The sequence below is a fragment of the Pantherophis guttatus genome, chromosome 2 (genome assembly GCF_059756535.1).
Source record: "Pantherophis guttatus breed Tessera chromosome 2, ASM5975653v1, whole genome shotgun sequence".
In the NCBI taxonomy this organism is placed as follows: Eukaryota; Metazoa; Chordata; class Lepidosauria; order Squamata; family Colubridae; genus Pantherophis; species Pantherophis guttatus.
The window spans coordinates 290,980,765-290,993,170 of record NC_142064.1 but is presented as its reverse complement, the minus strand read 5'-3'; the positions used below and the strand labels follow the sequence as shown (position 1 = coordinate 290,993,170).

The following is a 12,406-nucleotide window of genomic DNA, read 5'->3' as shown; positions in this document are numbered from 1 at the left end:
AAAAACCTCCTTCAATGCATTTGGGTTGAGATAAAAGGGGGGGAAAGAGGGATGGGGGAATATTCGGAGCCTCCCAACCAACCAGAGGAAAGAGATGGAAGTTTCCGTTACTTAGCCGAGGCCCGGAGGAAGCTCCCCCCAAGAGTCATGGGGGGCTTGGACTCCCCTGGCCTCACCTGGGAGGCAGGTTCTGGGCCTGGTGGAAGATGAAAGAGGCTCCTGGGAAACCCAGCAGACCAGAGGCCGCCTTGGAAGCAGCCCCCCCTCCTTTCCCCCCATATGGGGCCTTTGCCACCAGGGGAGGGGAGACCCTGGACGGGGCCTTCTCCAACCCCTTCCCCCCCTCCTCCTCCTGGCCCCTCCGATCCTCTCTCTGGGAGGCTCCGGTCAGCAGGGAAGCCTTTAAGGTTCATCAGAGAGGACCCAGGAGAGAACTAGGGTGACTGTGGCCGGCAGAAACCATGGAGGCTCTACTAGGAGATTCCTTTAAGGGCAGAAATTGGAACATATTTAAAGAGGCTGCAACAAATGGAAAACAAGTATTAAAAAATATTTTAAAAAGAAGGAATATTGGGCAAAGAGCCATTGTAACTTCAAATGGTCACTAAATGAACCGTCGTAAGTCAGGGACTCCTTTCTTCAATGGGCTTTAACTGAGGGAGAAAAGGACCAGAGAGCTATAATGAGGTTGTGGGGAAGGGCCCCTTCAGCCGCCTCCAATGGGGCAGAGGACCAAGGGGCTGCCCCACCTGCAGACTCAGCCATGGGGCGGAGGAGGAGGAGAGTCCCTGAGCTGCCCTGAGGGAGAATGGAGGCTTGTTGCCTGCTGGATCCTGGCCAGTTCCTCAGTTCCGCTTCGGAGGAGCCCAAAGCTTCAGGCTGGGGAAGCGAAGCCCAAGCGCCTCTGCAGCTGTTGAGGGCTGGAGAAAGAAACTGGGGGGGGGGACAGAGGGAACTCAAGAGAAGAGCACAATATTTGGGGGGTTGGAAGCATGAAAGGGGCCCAGAGGTTCTGCCTGGGTCAGGTGAGGGATGGAGGCCCCACAGAGGCTGCCTGGATCTGGGGCTGACTGTGTGTGAGTGGCTGTGTCAGATACACAACTGTGGGGCAGATGCGGAATTCAGCTGCTGGGGGGGACCTGGCTCTGGGCTGCTGAGGCTGGTGCTGGGCCAGGGGGGAGTTTGACCCCTCCAGCCCCCCATCCCTGGAAAGGACCCAGTCCACCTCTGGACCCCCAAAGCTCTTGAAACAGGATCCGGAATTCAGGATCTCTCTAAGCCGCCTTTGCGTAACTGAACAGAACCCGAATCTCCCCCAAAGACTAGAAAAAATGTTTTCTATGGATGAAGTGAAAGAGGAGAAGAAGAAACAGAAGGTTTCCTTTTGGGATAGTTTGGGGGGGGGGAGAGATTTCCAGACTGTGATTGTTGCATTCGTTTCCCGGAGGCTGAAGATGTGTGTGATGTATGAAAGGAAAACATCCACGGATAGCAGAGTTGAGAGTAGAATCAACAGCAGAATCAACAGCAACTTTATTGAGCATCAGACATAGTTTATATAGTTTCTAAGTTTCTCAGTTCTCACCTACTATGCGTGTTACTTTATTATTGGTTAACAAATCTCCAAGGCACAATAATTGGTTAGTAATTACATCATTGGTTTTCATGAGAAAATGCATGTATTCACACACAATGATAGTTACACAAGATACACTGAAAGCGGTAAATGTTACAGGTTATCCATTGTTTCACCCTGTGTCCTTGTACATGCTAGAAACACTGCTCAAAGATGAGAATTGCTGATGTTTGCAATTTCGTGTAACTGCAGTTCCAAAAACCATACAGATGAACATTGTAATAACCCTACATTTCCTCGCTTTTTATTTTAATGAAGGAAAACGAAATTTATCAAGAGTACGCAATTGAATCACATTTAAAGTAGGTTGAGGTGACTTACGAAACATTGCAAAAAATGTAGGAATACATTGCAGACAACAACAAAAAAGTATAAGTAATGCAAGTACGATTACACCATAGAAAAACAATTGTTTTAACCAAGCAAGATCAGGTAACCAATCAGTTAACCAAGCAAAAGGAGAAAATAACCAAGAAGAAGAAATATGTTGAAGTTGCGAAACAATGAAAGCAGAAGACTTAATTAAATTAGGAATAAAGGCAACTTGACCAAAAGCCATAGGAGGTTCATAATATAAAGTTACATTATTACCATGAATCAAAAACATATATTGAGCATGACGAATCCAAAGATTAGGACTAAGGGGAAAATCAATAATAGCTTTAGAATTAGGAGAGAATAGAGAGAGAAAACAAAGGAAAAAACAGCACATAAGAAAGGACTTGTTGAATCGTTGTTGAACTTCAAATTGGTCCCAATTCAAAAGTGGAGGATGTTGTGACTTGAGAGTTTTCATTTGTTTTTCCATGATAAGGACGAACACATCGGCCTGGAATCCACACAGCTTTTTTCGTTTGCAGATCTTCAATTGCAGCGTAACCACGACCCCAGGTTATAAGTTTTGTAGGTCCACGCCAGGCCGGATCAGGAAGTTGACGATAGAGTACCAAAGGTCGTGAAACAGGATCCTGAATATGAAAATGTAAATTGACTGGAATTTCTGAAAAGGAATCTAAAAATGTTAAGTAATTCCATGCATACAAAGCAATAGAGATCAAATTTTGAATCTTTCGCAAATGGAATGGACCAGATTCAGTTTTTATTAATTTAGTCAATGTAGCTTTGAATGTACGATGAGCTCGCTCAATGATAGCTTGCCCTTGGGAATTGTAAGGAATTCCATGTATCAATTGAATGTTCCATTGTTGACAGAAAGAAGTAAATTCCTTACTAGTATATGCTGGACCATTGTCAGTTTTCAATTGACTTGGTCTTCCCATGACAGAAAAAGCAGAAAGACAATGAGACACTGCATCAGAAGTGCGTTCATGTCTAGAAGCAGTAACCCATAAAAAATGAGAATATGTGTCAATTGTTGCATGTAAATATGTGTATGGCTTAAAAGTAGCAAATTGTGTGACATCCATTTGCCAAATTTGGTTGGCTTTTGTTCCTCGAGGATTTACTCCCATAGGAAAAGGAACTGCAAATTGTTGACAAGAAGTACATCCCCGAACAATATCACGAGCCTGGGAGATAGGAACAGAAAATTGTTTAGCCAAAGATTTAGCATTTTGATGAAAATATGAATGACTAGCAACAGGATCAGAAAAAAGAATTGTGACATCTTTTAGAGTTTCATCAGCTTGTCTGTTTCCTTCAGTCAAAGAATTTTGAAAAGGAGTATGGCTCCTAATGTGCTCAACATATAAAGGAAAGACACGGTCTTCCAAAACATGTTTTAAAGATAAAAATAAAGACAAAAGATTGACATCAAGAGAAACAGAACAATATGCATAAGGAAGAGATTGCATTGCAAGAAAGACATATTTTGTATCAACAATTAAGTTAATAGGCTGATCAGAAAACAATCTCAGAGCCAAAATAACAGCTGCCAACTCAGAACGTTGGGCAGATGTCTGAGTAGAAGTGAATTTAGAAAACCATTGTTGACCATCCGTCCAAACCACAACACCACGAGTAGGTGATCCATCTGTGAACACTGTTAAAGCTTCAGAAAGAGGAGAACGAGTAAAAATAGAAGAAAATGAAAAATTTAATGTATTTGTAATAACTATTCTAGGATCTTTAGGTAAAGAATATTGAATATCACCAAGATATTGAGAAAAAGCAATTTGATAGGAATCAGAAACAGTCATTAAATGTTCATGTTCAAGTTTAGTACGAGTGAAAGCAATACCATCCAAATCATGACCTATTAATTGCAAAGATCTTCGTCGTGCTTTCATGATCAATTATTCTAAGGCTTGTTGATAAGGAAAAATATTTCTAGGAGGAGAAGCAGACAAATTCAACCATTCATGAATATGAATTGTTTTTTCAGTAAAAGGAGAATAAAGACAACCAGTAGGTAAAGGTGAAGTAGGAAGAATTGCTAACCATAATTTAGTAGCTATAGAGACAATTCTATCAACATATCTCAGTTTAAGTTTATTTAGAATGTTTTGAAGACATTTCTTTTGCAAAGCAGTAAGAGAAACCATATCATTAGGATGCTTAGAACCTTTTAACAAGGAAAAGAGAGGTAACATTTCTCCTGTAGAAATTTGAAAATATGGACGAGCCCAATTAAGTGTACCTAAAAGTTTTTGCCATTGGACTAAAGTATATGAAGATTGCACTTTCAGTTCAGGTAAGATAGGAATGGAAGAAGATCAATTGTTCCTGTACCAGGGAATGAAGAGCAATCAATTTTTCAGAAGATAAAGGCCATTGCTCAATCCAAACAGGTGTAGAACAAAGCCATTTAAGAGGAAATGCCATCATCTAGAATCAAATGAGCATTAGAAGAGAAAGAAGATCCCTGCCCCAGATGTTAGTATGAATATCTAAAATATAAGGATGTAAAGAGACAGACTTACCAGCAGAAGTTGTGATGACTATAGGATGAATGCTTTGCCAAGCAGTTGTAGACCCACCAATGCCCCACAAGGAATGAACATCACATTTAGGCCATTGCACAGGCCACTGTAAAAGGGAGATGACAGTAACATCGGCACCTGTGTCTAGTAGACCTTGAAAAGGTTGTTTATTAAGATATAAACTAAGAAGTGGTCTAAAAGAATTAATAGACTGAAGAAGTCCTATAGAATTAAGAGTTGAACCAAAGCCAGAATTACCACGTTGTCCAGTACCTGGATTAGGTACCTTATAAGGAAGAAAAAGAAGTTGTGCAACAGAAGATCCTTTAGGAAGAAATTGTGGAATATTAACCCAAATTTGCATAAGAATAACTCCAGTGTAATCAGAATCAATAACTCCTGGAACTACAAAACATCCTATTTTATGAGCAGAAGAGCGAGGTAAAATAATACCAACTAATCCAGAAAGGAGAGGACCAGTGTATTGAGAAGAAACAAGTTTAACTTCTAAAGGAAATTTAAAATCCAAGTCTTCTTGAGTAATTAGATCGATCCCAGCGCTACCTGTTGTGGCTGAGGAGGCACAAGAGAGGGAGGAGGAGGAAGGGGGAGAAGATTTACGTAATTCCATAAGCAGAAATAGCCTTCTTCAACTCTCGCAAAATTTGAAATGGCAAACCTTCCCATTCTGCAATCTGTTGTCCATCTTGTGGTCCTGGTTGATATTGCACTGGACATACTGACAACAATTCAGCTAACTCTTCCCCAGATATAGCAACATCTGCCTTACAACTTTCAACCATCTTTTGAAAAGGAGACTTTAGAACATTATTAGAAGGAGGAGGTTTCAGTTCAATGTTAGAAAGCTTCTGTTCAATATCAGAAGAAATAGAAGGAGATTTTAAATTCTTTTGTTCAATAGCAGAAGGAACAGAAGAATCAGAAGGAGGTTTTAGAATCTCAGAAAGAGGCTTCAAAATTTTTTCAAGATCAGTAGTAGCAGAAGGTATTTTAGTGTCAGTAGGAGCAGAAGATATTTCAGTGTCAGAGGGAGCAGAAGGTATTACTATATTAGAAGAAGCAGAAGAAAATACTTCAGATTTAGAAACTTCAGCTTTAGAATCAGAAGTTAAAACAGTTACAGGAGATTGAAGAATGTCAGATTTAGAAACTTCAGCTTTATCAGAAGAAACAGAAGGAAATACTTCAGATTTAGAAACTTCAGCTTTAGAATCAGAAGTCAAAGCTTCCTTTTCAGGCAGAGTGTCAGAAGGAGGTATTTTAGAATCAGAAATCAAAACTTCAGAAGGAGGTGTTAAAGGAGAAGAAAACTCCTCTTCCTTCCTACCAAACATTACTATAGCATGTCTACATAGATGCCAAGCATGCAAAATATCTACCTTTAAGCTTGTATTAGAATGCAAAACCTTGCCAACCTTATCCCAATCTGACAATTTCAAAGAACCCCTATCAGGATAGAAAGAACAAGTTAAGGCAATTTCTCGTACCAGCCGATAAAGAGCCTTCTGTGAAACAGAAAGTTCAGACTTTTTAAGAAGATAAAGTAAATCATCTACATGCTTCCTTTGTTCTTGAGAAAGCGAAGAGCCCATACTTACAAAAATCTTATAAGAGATAAGATCGAGACGGCGCGCCTGTCCTTGCCGGACGAAATATGGGTCCCTGTTCCGGGCGCCAAATGTTCATTCGTTTTCCGGAGGCTGAAGATGTGTGTGATGTATGAAAGGAAAACATCCACGGATAGCAGAGTTGAGAGTAGAATCAACAGCAGAATCAACAGCAACTTTATTGAGCATCAGAATATAAATTATTCTTATTATTCTTATATAGTTTCTAAGTTTCTCAGTTCTCACCTATGAGGAGTTTCTAAGTTTCTCAGTTCTCACTATGCGTGTTACTTTATTATTGGTTAACAAATCTCCAAGGCACAATATCTGTTCCACAGATAGCCGGATGTGAGTCCCTCTTTGTGAAGTGGGGTCGTGGAGTACAGATGGGCCTGTTGGTCACGTACCTGGCTCCCTGCCACGTGGCAACGGCCCTGCCCGAGCTCCTTAACGTTATAGCCGAGGTGGCGGTGGGCACCCCCAGACTTGCCATCATGGGGGATTTCAACCTGCCATCTATCGGTGAAACGTCTGAGGTGGCTCGAGAGTTCATGGCTTCCATGACGGCCATGGACCTTACTCAGTTAATTCATGACCCCACTCACACAGGAGGACACACTCTGGACTTAGTTTTTGTCTCTGGTCAGTGGTTGAGTGGCCTTGATATAGGGGATATAGCCATCGAACCCTTGTCATGGTCTGACCACTCGCTCCTTCGACTGGACTTTCTAACCGCTGCACCCTGCCGCAGGGAGGCGGGACCGACCAGGTGGTTCCGCCCCAGGCGCCTGATGGACCCTGATAGGTTCCAGATGGAGCTTGGGCCATTTCCTGAGATTCTGGCTCATGACTCGGCCGAAGACCTGGTGGCCGCCTGGGATAGTGCGGCTGCCGGGGCCTTGGACCGAGTCGTGCCTTTGCGGCCTCTGACCCGGCACCGAACTCACCTAGCTCCTTGGTTTTCCGAGGAGCTTAGGGAGATGAAGCGCCGGAAAAGACGCCTGGAGAGCAGTTGGAGGACCAGCCGCTCCGAACCTGACCGAACACTGGTGAGGTCTCATATTAAGACCTACCTAGTGGCGATAAAAGCGGCGAAAACTAATTATTTTGCCGCTCTTATCGCGTCATCAGATAATCGCCCGGCCGCCCTGTTTAGGGTGACCCGCTCCCTCCTCCATCTGGAAGTGCGGGATGACCCCTTGCAGGGTCGAGCTGAGGATTTTGTGCAGTATCTGTATGACAAAATCGCTCAGATTCGGGAAGGGCTGGCCTCTGACTGGGTATGTCCAGATGGGATGACTGAGGCAGGTCTTGAGAGTGTTATCTGGGGGGAGTTCGATCCTGTGGCTCCCGAGGACATGGACAGGGTCCTGGGACGGCTGAACGTGACCACATGTTTATTGGACCCGTGTCCCTCCTGGTTGGTACTGGCTTCCCGGGAGATGACATGAGGCTGGCTCCAGAAGATTGTTAACGCTTCTTTGAGTGAGGGAGTCCTGCCGGCCGCTTTGAAAGAAGCGGTGGTGAGGCCCCTCCTCAAGAAGCCTTCTCTGGATCCGGCTGTTTTGGCTAACTATCGTCCAGTCTCCAACCTTCGCTTCATTGCGAAGGTTGTTGAGAGTGTGGTGGCGCAACAGCTTCCCCGGTACCTGGATGAAGCTGTCTATCTAGACCCGCTCCAGTCCGGCTTCCGGCCTGGGCACAGCACGGAAACGGCATTGGTCGCATTGGTGGATGATCTCTGGAGGGCCCGGGATAGGGGTTGCACCTCTATCCTGGTCCTGTTAGACCTCTCAGCGACTTTTGATACCATCGACCATGGTATCATGTTGCACCGGTTGGCGGGGTTGGGGGTGGGAGGCACCGTTTTGCGGTGGTTCTCCTCCTACCTCTCTGACCGGTCGCAATCTGTGTTGACAGGGGGGCAGCGGTCGACCCCGAGGCACCTTGCTTGTGGGGTGCCACAAGGGTCGGTCCTCTCGCCCCTTCTGTTCAACATTTATGTAAAGCCGCTGGGTGAGATCATCCGTGGCTTCGGGGTGGAGTTCCATCAGTACGCTGATGACACCCAGCTGTACATCTCCACCCCAGGCCACCCCAATGATGCCCTTAAAGTGATGTCCCAGTGCCTGGAGGCCGTGCGGGCCTGGATGGGGAGAAACAGGCTCCAACTCAACCCCTCCAAGACCGAGTGGCTGTGGCTTCCGGCGTCCCGATATAGCCAGCTGACGCCATCGCTGGCTATTGGGGGCGAATCACTCGCCCCCACGGAGAGGGCTCGTAACTTGGGCGTCCTCCTGGACGCACGGCTGTCGTTAGAAGATCACTTGGCGGCCGTGGCCAGGGGGGCTTTTTATCAGGTCCGCCTGATACGCCAGTTGCGCCCCTTTCTAGATCGGGACTCCCTACGCACAGTCACTCAGGCACTCGTCACTTCCCGCCTGGACTACTGCAACGCTCTCTACATGGGGCTCCCCCTGGGGTGCACCCGGAGGCTCCAGCTGGTCCAGAACGCGGCCGCGCGGGGGATTTTGGGGGCGACGAGGCGCTCCCACGTGACACCTCTCCTGCGCGAGCTGCACTGGCTCCCGGTGGTCTTCCGGGTGCGCTTCAAGGTGTTGGTGACCACCTTTAAAGCGCTCCATGGCTTAGGGCCGGGGTACTTACGGGACCGCCTTCTGCCACCAATAGCCTCCCACCGGCCAGTACGCTCCCACAGAGTGGGCCTCCTCAGGGTGCCGTCCACCAGACAATGTCGGCTGGCGACCCCCAGGGGGAGAGCCTTCTCTGTGGCGGCGCCCACCCTCTGGAACAACCTCCCCCCAGAGCTACGTACAATAACAGACCTCCGGATTTTTCGTCGGGCCCTAAAAACCCATTTATTTCAACTAGCTGGGCTGGCTTGAGTCAAATTTTAAACGGATTTTAAACTGGAATGTTTTAATTACGGCCAAAATTATTTAATTATTTTAAACAGATTTTAGATTTTGTATGTTTTGTATGTATGTCTTGTTTTTACTTTGGCTGTTCACCGCCCTGAGTCCTACATTGGAGAAGGGCGGTATAGAAATTTAAACAAATAAATAAAATAAATAAAAATAAAATAAATAATTGGTTAGTAATTACATCATTGGTTTTCATGAGAAAATGCATGTATTCACACACAATGATAGTTACACAAGATACACTGAAAGCGGTAAATGTTACAGGTTATACATTGTTTCACCCTGTGTCCTTGTACATGCTAGAAACACTGCTCAAAGATGAGAATTGCTGATGTTTGCAATTTCGTGTAACTGCAGTTCCAAAAACCATACAGATGAACATTGTAATAACCCTACATGTGATGGTTAAAAGGCTGTAATCCTATAGTGGAGGAAATAGGATCCCTGAAGTCCCCAGGATTTCTATTAAAATTCCAGGTTATTCTATAAATTATAAATTTATTGTTTGGTTTAATATACTGTCCCTCCATCCATCCTTCCTAAATAATCCTGAAATCTTTTCCAAGGAAGAAAATCCACTCAGATCCTCTGACACATCATATCCGTGGATATGGATTTTCTTCTTCTTCTTTTGGGAAAATGTTTCCTCCAACTCCCCTCCAGAAGAAGTAAATTTATCTCAGAGGCTGATTCTTAGGACTTGGGAGTCCCAGGACTGATTCCTTTCCCCCTAAAATCCCCTTTTCTCTCAGGATCCCTGCAGGCAAAACGTTGAGTTTCCTGGCAAAGAAGAAACTGCAGGAAAGGAGAATCTGCTCCTTTATAATATAAAATGTTTCTGAGATTTATGGAGCTTAAAGGTTTATTTCAAATCAAGGCAGAGATTTGGAAAGGTGGGAAAAGTTGCATTTATTTGGAAACAATATTTCTCTTCAAAAGACATTTTGTATGAACAAAAGTTGGAGGGAGTTGTGGACAAAAACACCCTCAAAATTTCCAGGGAGGAAAAACTGTCTTGAGGGCCCTTTGGCTGAGAATTGGGGGGGGGGCCGGAGGAAGAGCCGCTGCTCAGACGGGGGGGGGGACCTCCCTGAATTCTGGGCTTGGGCCGGAAGAGAAGGGGGGATGGGGGGGTCTTGGCTGGGCTCTGGGTGGGGGGAAACTCCACTTGCGACCCTTCCTGGAGGGGAAGACCACTCCTGCCCTTGGGATCTCCCTCCCTCACTGGAGTCTCACAAGCAGATCCTGGAGTGAGACAGCGTCAGCCCCCGACCAGGAATTGTGTGGGGAGGAGGGGGGCTGCATCCCTGGAGGCCACGGGGTTGGACTAGAAGATCTCTAAGGTCACCTCCAGACTTTGAGTCTCCTTCTCCCCATCGGCCCTGCCCTCCAAGCTTTCTGCCCACCCACCCCCTCCTGCTTGTGGGGGGAGGGGGAAGAAAGGCTGGGACTGTCCATAAAAGAGGAAGCAGCCGGAGACCCTCCAGACTCTGAGCTGAACCCCGACAGTCTCCGCTCCAGCAGTCCTTCAGGGGGAGATTCTTCCCCCCCCTTCTGATTCAACACCCCGCCCCCATTGAGCTCAACAGCAGCCATTCTGGAACCCAAACCGACCTAAACCCCACAGTGCTGGGGGTCAGACCTCCCCTACGGCAGCCCCTGTACCAGGAAGGAAGGGGGTCAAAGGTCAGAGGCTTCCCTGGGGGTTTCACCTGGGGGGCCAGGAAATGTGGGGAGGGGTCAGTGTGCGTGCGTGTGTGTGTGTGCGTGTGTGTGTGTCCACAGTCACCAGCTCATCCCCACCCCCTGCAGAGTCCAGATGCTGCTGGGGGCTCCCTCCCTCCCCCCCAATTGAGCCTGGCTCCTCTTTGCCCTTCTGGAGACTCGGCAGCCCCAGCCTGGATTCCCCCGGGCACTGCGGGAACTCAAAGGGCATCTAGTCCACCAGGCAAAGTCTGCCCACAGCCAGGTGTTCGATCCTGAGGGTGCTCAGGGCTGGACTCAGACTTCTCTTCTTCCGAGGTGGGTAAAAGGAGGAGCCAGATTGTTGGGGGGAGAGGCTGACTCTGTCAAGCGCTTAGAGAGGGCTGTAAAAGCAGCGTATAAAGCGGTGTATAAGTCGAAGGGCTGAGGCTCTCTAGGGAAGATCCTGAGGGCCGAGGCGAGGGGGGTTTCCTGCCTGTTTCTCCGCCCTGCCAGAGTTGCTGTCTTTCCCTCCTGGATGGAGCCTCGATTGGAGTTCTGGTTTCCTGCCTTCCTCTTTGTCTGGTGCTGATCCCTGCTTATCTGTTGGCTCTTGGAGGGGAGGCGGGTCTTTTTCTTCCCTTCTGAGGTTTATTATTGTCTTTTTCGAATGGGGTGTAAATGTGATTTATCTCTCTGGGTCTGTTGACAACCAGAAGTTTTCCTCTCGGGATTCCTGGACAAGGAACGTGAAATATAAATTTATGACTTTATTACTGGACCTGCTGACTGCAGCAAGAATTCCTCATATGCAAAAATGGAAAGAAACCTCCATCCCCAGGATGGAGAAAGTGATGGAATGAAAAATGTGGCAGAGATGGCAAGATAAACTTTTTGACCAGAGGAAAGAAGAGATTTCCAGCTGTTTTTCTACCTGGAAGCCACTTCTGGACTTTGCGCTTGAGGCAGGAAAAGAATGAAATCTGGAGTTTTGGGATTTACTGATTAAATTAAGTTGTTGTTATAGAAATGGTTAATATTTACTTAGAGAAGAAATAAAAACAGAGACTACAAGTTCAGTTTGTATTTTATTGTACTGGGGAAAGATTTCCTCTCTTTTTTCCTTTTGCCCTTTATCCCCCACTTCTCCTTCCCCTTTCTTTCCCTTCCCCATTTCCCTAATACTTTTATTTTCCATTTTATGCCCTTATAATCTTCATGAAACATCATAAAAAGGAGACTTTTATTTTAGGGGCGTTTCCTGTTCCACAGTCAAAATATCCAAATCTCATCAGGATCTGCACAATCAGATGGCAAAATTTCTTCCAAAATGTAACTTTATATATTGTTTCTGCTGAAAGTAGAGATTGTTGTGCATTATGGCGAAGATGTGGACGTTCTCCGAGGAAAGGAGAGGGAAGCGGAGGAGAAACGGCCGAACTTCATTCCGGGATCTTCATCCGGGGCTGCTTTGCAAGGAAAAGGGGGATCCCCACCCACAGAGAGAAAGGAAGAGGGAGATTCCTACAAAACCGGGGTTCAGGGGCGGGGAATCTGAAGAAGTCGGTCCATCCAGACGTTCTCAGCAAGGGAGACACGTGTTTCAAGGAAGGGAAACGCCCTTTTCTCTTG

At 46.1% G+C, this 12,406-nt stretch overlaps 1 protein-coding gene and 1 long non-coding RNA gene across 2 annotated transcripts in view; one reads left to right on the top strand and one right to left on the bottom strand.

Annotated features, from left to right (window-relative positions):
• Window positions 1–1,497: 1,497 nt before the first annotated feature.
• Window positions 1,498–6,401, bottom strand: LOC148116138 (uncharacterized). Its single transcript, XR_015732723.1, has 2 exons — window positions 6,138–6,401; window positions 1,498–2,604 (listed from the first exon to the last, which is right to left on the bottom strand). It is a non-coding gene; the product is annotated as an uncharacterized LOC148116138 (long non-coding RNA).
• Window positions 6,402–9,293: 2,892 nt separating this feature from the next.
• The window catches only part of LOC148116137 (H-2 class II histocompatibility antigen, E-S beta chain-like), a 30,081-nt gene continuing 26,968 nt past the window's right edge, over window positions 9,294–12,406 (top strand). The window contains exon 1 of the mRNA XM_087885400.1: window positions 9,294–9,342. Coding sequence (XP_087741526.1) covers window positions 9,294–9,342 — 49 coding nt within the window. The remainder of the gene's footprint in view (window positions 9,343–12,406) is intronic.